The sequence below is a fragment of the Echinops telfairi genome, unplaced genomic scaffold (assembly GCF_000313985.2).
Source record: "Echinops telfairi isolate 266 unplaced genomic scaffold, ASM31398v2 ScPeMD7_5;HRSCAF=22, whole genome shotgun sequence".
Classification (NCBI taxonomy): domain Eukaryota; kingdom Metazoa; phylum Chordata; class Mammalia; order Afrosoricida; family Tenrecidae; genus Echinops; species Echinops telfairi.
In genome coordinates this window covers 32,058,751-32,064,324 of record NW_022103901.1, presented here as the reverse complement: position 1 = coordinate 32,064,324, position 5,574 = coordinate 32,058,751, and the positions used below count along the sequence as shown (strand labels likewise).

At 48.0% G+C, this 5,574-nt stretch overlaps 1 protein-coding gene across 1 annotated transcript; it reads left to right on the top strand.

Annotated features, from left to right (window-relative positions):
* Positions 1 to 1,279: 1,279 nt before the first annotated feature.
* LOC101651669 (olfactory receptor 1361-like) lies at positions 1,280 to 2,662 on the top strand. Its single transcript, XM_045285894.1, has 2 exons — positions 1,280 to 2,253; positions 2,475 to 2,662. Exon 1 carries the CDS (start codon positions 1,280 to 1,282, stop codon positions 2,219 to 2,221), a length of 942 nt encoding a protein of 313 aa, XP_045141829.1. The 3' UTR covers positions 2,222 to 2,253; positions 2,475 to 2,662.
* Positions 2,663 to 5,574: the final 2,912 nt, after the last annotated feature.

The following is a 5,574-nucleotide window of genomic DNA, read 5'->3' as shown; positions in this document are numbered from 1 at the left end:
CATGTCATCACATTTATCATCGACAAGAACATTTCAGGATCTATCTTGAAGTACAATGCTGTCTGTGAAAGGACAATATGCCAACAAGGCAGTCCAGTTAATACAACTATTATTCAAATTTACTCACCAACCTCTAAAGCCACTGATAATGAAATTGAAGTCCACCATCTTCTTACCATACAGTAAGCCATGCAGATGACTATACCTGAAGACCAAAACCTAAACAAAACAAATAGGCTTACACAACAACAATACAATAACCCAAGTTGCTGAGCTAATAAAGTAAGAACAAAAATATTTAGGAGCTGAATTTTTAAATCCATAGAGATAAGCCCACATCAGCAAAGTGATGATATTTAAGATCCTAGGGAATTCTGTTTGGGATTTTTCTCCACTAAGATGGTGTCATCCACAAGTTCTGGCTCAGGAGTTACATAATACTCAATGTCATCATTGTTAGGTCCAAAGAGACCAGAAGGTAGAAGGGACAATGATTCTCTTGTTGTGTCTAATGAGGCTTTCAGGGAATATGGTCCCAAAGGTCATGGTGACTCTGTAAATGTCTCTCTGTATTTCCCCAAAACAGCTTCCCTGCACAGAGGAGTAAGACCATGAATCCCTGCCCCTCACTTGTTCAGGACCCACTTACCATCCCAAGGCTTTCTAGTCCCCACAACATATAGAAGCATTGAGTAATCATAGAGAGGTGGAGAACACATGATTGCTATGATACCAACTTCCCTCAGGTAAGTTCATAGACAAAGAGATATAAATATTGCTTAGTAAGACATAAAGTTCTTTTAGGAACTCTCTTTGTTAAATATTGAAGATCCAGGGAATAACAACAGGAGTACTAAATTCATGGACTATATATTGAGATAAACTCAATAACACTCAGCTATTTCTCTTGTCTTTTTTAAAATCATTTTATTGGGAGCTCATAGAATTTTATTCTCTTGTCTTTTTATGCGTTACTAAAGACAGAAAAAGAGACTGGGAAATGTTCGCTGAAACCAACATTATCATAAAGATGGGCTGAGCATGCACCTGTACCTGTTTTGTGTTATTTTTTATAAAATAAAGAGGATGAATCAAGTGGGTCCACCAACACTTAAAACCGGGAGTCAGAAGTTGGTGGAGTAGGGACTGGGGGCAGATTCTGAGTGAGTAACTGATAAAGTAAACAAACCCATAGCGGGAGCCTGATTTGTTCCTGCAGAACTCTCCATTCCTAGGTTTCTGCCCATTCTTTCTCTTCTCTGCATCTGATCCTAGACCTATGAGTGGAGCAAACCAGTCGAGTGCCTCTGAGTTCCTGCTCCTGTGGCTCTCCAGGAAGTCCAAGGAGCAGCAGCAGCTCCTCTTCATGCTCTTCCTGAGCATGTACCTGGCCTCAGTCCTGGGAAACCTGCTCATCATCCTGGCCATCAGCACAGACTCCCGCCTGCACAGCCCCATGTATTTCTTCCTCAGCAACCTGTCCTTCATGGATATCTGCTTCACATCTACTACTATCCCCAAGATGCTGGTCAACCACATCCTTGGGAGTCAGACCATTTCTTACCCTGAGTGTCTCACACAGATGTATTTTTTCATTGTTTTTATCAATATGGACAATTTCCTCCTGACTGTGATGGCCTACGATCGCTTTGTTGCCGTGTGTCATCCCTTACACTACACAACAAAGATGACCCCTCAGCTTTGTGCCCTGCTGGTCTCTGGGTCTTGGGTCGTTGCCAACCTGCATGCTCTCTTGTACACTCTGCTGACAGCTGGACTCTCATTCTGTGCAGACAACAGAATCCCCCACTTCTTCTGCGATGTGGCTCCTCTCCTGAAACTCACCTGCTCTGACACTCACGTTAGTGAGATGGTGATTCTAACGGAAGGGGGTGTGATGACTATCACCCCATTGATTTGCATTCTGGTTTCCTACTTTTGTATTGCCTGTGCTGTTCTGAAAATTCCATCAGCAAAGGGTAGATGGAAAGCTTTCTCCACCTGTGGCTCCCACCTGGCTGTGGTGTCTCTCTTCTATGGCACCATCTTTGCTGTGTATTTCAGCCCATCATCCACCCACTCGGCTGAGAATGACATTGCAGCTGCTGTGATGTACACGGTGGTGACCCCCATGCTGAACCCTTTCATCTACAGCCTCAGGAACAAGGACATGAAGGGGGCTCTCAGAAAAATGATGGGCAGGAAGAGAGAGTCTACCTGATGAAAGACCAACAGACAACGAATTATCAACAGGTATAGAAACCTTTGCACACTCGCGATGAGCTAGTTGTGTGGGTATATAAATAATTTAGACTCAATATTCACAATAAATATTTATCAATGAACTCTGATTTAACTACAGCCAGTGGTAGGCAATGATAGTTGTTGTTAATTACTGGAATGTAAAATGCTTTATGAAAAGTTTCACCTTTGAAATCTCCAAGTAACAATAGTTTTTTTCTCTCCTCTGTTAGAAATACCCTCAGAAGCCAGAACCTCACAGTGTTGTCGCCCAGTTGATTTGACTGACTCACGACAACTCTATAGAAGCGAGAGAACTGCCTCACAGGCTCGGCAAGCCTGCAAGTCTTTCTGGAACGAGACTGTCATATATTTCCCTTACAGAAAGCCTGGTGCAGAATAAAATTCTGTAAGAACCAAACACGCTCACGGCGTCATTCTGACTCTTAGAAATATTACACGACAGAGTAAAACTACTTCTTAGGATTTCTGAGACTGTAAATATTTATGGAAGCAAACATCCTTACCTTGCTTGCTCCAGTGGGATAGCTGGTGGGATCGAGCTGCCAGTCTTGTGGTTAGCAGCCCAATATTGACCCCACTGTCCCATCAGGACCCCTTGGATCTAGAACCACCCCAAATAGATCCCCTGCCTTGGAGTTGATTCCATTTCATGGAGACCCTACAGGATAGAGTAGAACTGCCCCTATAGATTTTTTGAGGCTGTCCTATTTTACAAGTCCAAAGGCCTCATCCTTTCCCTACAGAGTGAATGGTGGTTTTGAACTTCTGACCTTGCAGTTAGCACCCTAATACGGAACCCACTAGGCCATCAGGGCTCTTTTCTGAATTTACAACCAAAACGAGGGAGCAAACAAACAAAACTTACGGGCATGGAGTCAATGCTGACTCATAAGATCCTGAAAGGTCAGGATTGAACTGCTCCTGGCCGCCCCTGGTTGCAGAGCTACAGGGCAGAGGACTCTGGGTGTCCCCAGAGGCAGTGCTGTCCCAGGCAGAAGATTAAGTGGGGAAGGAGGGGGTGCAGTGTCGTGCCAGACGACCGGGGCAGCAGGGGCCCCAGCTGCCAGATATAGGAGACCACAGCCAGCAGATGAAAAACCCCAAAAGCAACACAAGGAGGAAGAGAGAAGGGAACTTGCGGCTGCATCGGGCGCTGCCTCAGGAAGACTCGCAGAACACAGGCTGCTGGGGCCCAGGACCCCAAACTGCCACAGCACAAGGGGGCTGTGTGGTCCCAGAGCCTTCAGCAAGACCTCCGGGCCATGGGTGCGAGGAGGTCTTCACTTTCTAGGCCGTGGTCAAGAGTGTTGCTGTCTTCTTCTTCAAAAATAGGGAAGACCCTCAGAAAGGCTTTAAGCAGTGGGTGGTGGGTTTGAATGCATGTCTGGAGAAGTAATAATGCAGGGATACTCCAGGAGGCAGCTGGATTTCGAGGTGCTGTCTATCTGGTCCTGAGAGGGGTGCAGCAGTGAGTGACCTTAAACAGGGGTAAAAGCAGACTCCAGCCCATGGAGCTGGGACCCCTTCTCCAGCAGGTCTCCCACCGTCCTCAACCCAGGTGGCCTTCAAGCAGACTCTAGAAGAGGAAACCATGGAAATAGAGCCTGATAATCCCTGTCTCCCCAAGTTCAAGCAAAAGAAATGGGAGTCAGAGGGGTTGGGGTGCATCTAGCCCGTGCCTCAGGAGGTCCAGCACATGGAGCTTCTCAGCAAGAGCCAGGCTGACTCTGAGAGGCAGCCCACAGGCCAGCCTCAGGAAAGGTGCCTGCTGGCAGCTCCACCAGGACCTGAGGCAGGAAGGGCCGATGGTTCCCACTCCTGTTCTCTGGGACAGCACCCTGTACCCCATCTACAACTCCGGAGTGCTTGACCTGCATGAGACCAGCCTTCTCAGCCTGCAGTTAGCCAGTACGCACTGTGCTAGGGCTGATTAGCTACCGAGCAGTGCTGCTTCCCTATACGAAGACAAGTTCTGATCACGCCTGCCCCTCCCAGGGCACCTTGAATGGAGGGTCTGTGGAGTCTCAGGGACCCTGTACACCGATAAGCGACTGGAGTTGCTCAGACTGGAGTCCTGGCAGAACCTGTCTCTGGCCCAGCATGAGATGATAGCCATGCAGGGCACCATGGAATCCATCTACTGCCGGGCGCCAATTGGGGATCTGGTCATCCTGGTGGGGGAGCATGGGACCATGTGTGCTATTGAGGATGAGGAGCTACATGCACTGGCCCCAAACCCAGAGGGCTTCCTGGATGTGGGCCTCAAGAGCCTGGGCCAAAGAAGTGTTCCTGTACCAAGATGACTCTCTCTGGGTTCTTGGTGAAGTCCCTGCCCCAGGGCTAGGGGGTGAAGGGGCTAGAGCACCCAGCCTCCTCCTGGCATCTGAGGGGGGAAACGGGAAATCTCAGAGAAGCTGCTGAATAGCATCATTTACCCAGACTCACCTATGGGCAGTGTTGGCCTTATTTCCTCCCACAGTTTGTTCAATATTGACTAGGCCCAGAAACCCTGCTGCTTTACCTCTGAATACCTAAGGATGTAACTGAGGAGTGCAAGGTCCCCTGCTGTGAGTCTGCAGTGACAAAGTCGTCCCCCTCAGGAACTGGAACATGACTGACAGGGAGCAGGCTACCTTCTTAGATTTTGGCAGTTCCCTCAGTAATGTCCTTTGTAGGATTTCTGATTTTCCTTTTCAAAATGAATCCTTCCAAGTTAAGACTTTGCATGCTCTTGTCCTATTTTTCTCTTCCCCTACCCCACTCCTCAGCAGGGCACCCCCCACCCCAACCTTTCATTTGAGTATTTACACACTCAACAGAGTTCAGGGACTTCCAGAGAGCAGGGCTCTGCACCAGCCCCCAGAGGATTCCTAGGCTAGTTGCTCTCTCTTCTGTCCATTCACCCCTCCCAAAACCAGGAGGGAGCTGAGGCACCAGTGCACTACCATGGAAGGCTTCAGTGTCCGCTTACTAACTTGAGTTTCCTATTATTTGATAGGGGTTCCTTGTTGATGGAAATTAACCCACAATAAAATGTACTAATCCCCCCAAAAAAGAACTGTTCCGGTGAGTTCTCGTGCCTATAAATTTTTTTCCCCCACAGTCCACCTCGCTGTTATTTTTTTCTTAAAAAAGAAAAAGGAACCAACCAAATTAGAACAGAAGGCAGCCATGTGGCACCCTCGGCAGCTGGGCATGCACTGTGGGGCCGGGAGCCTGTTTGCACCCTGGCACCATTGGTGCTGTGACCTGTGGGGACACATCACAAGCGGTGGGAAGCTCTAATGTAGCAGAGTCAAAGCAACCACG

Bases quoted from the DNA above. Each gene is read 5' to 3' on its own strand.
- LOC101651669 (XM_045285894.1), top strand. From the start codon at position 1,280: ATGAGTGGAGCAAACCAGTCGAGTGCCTCTGAGTTCCTGCTCCTGTGG.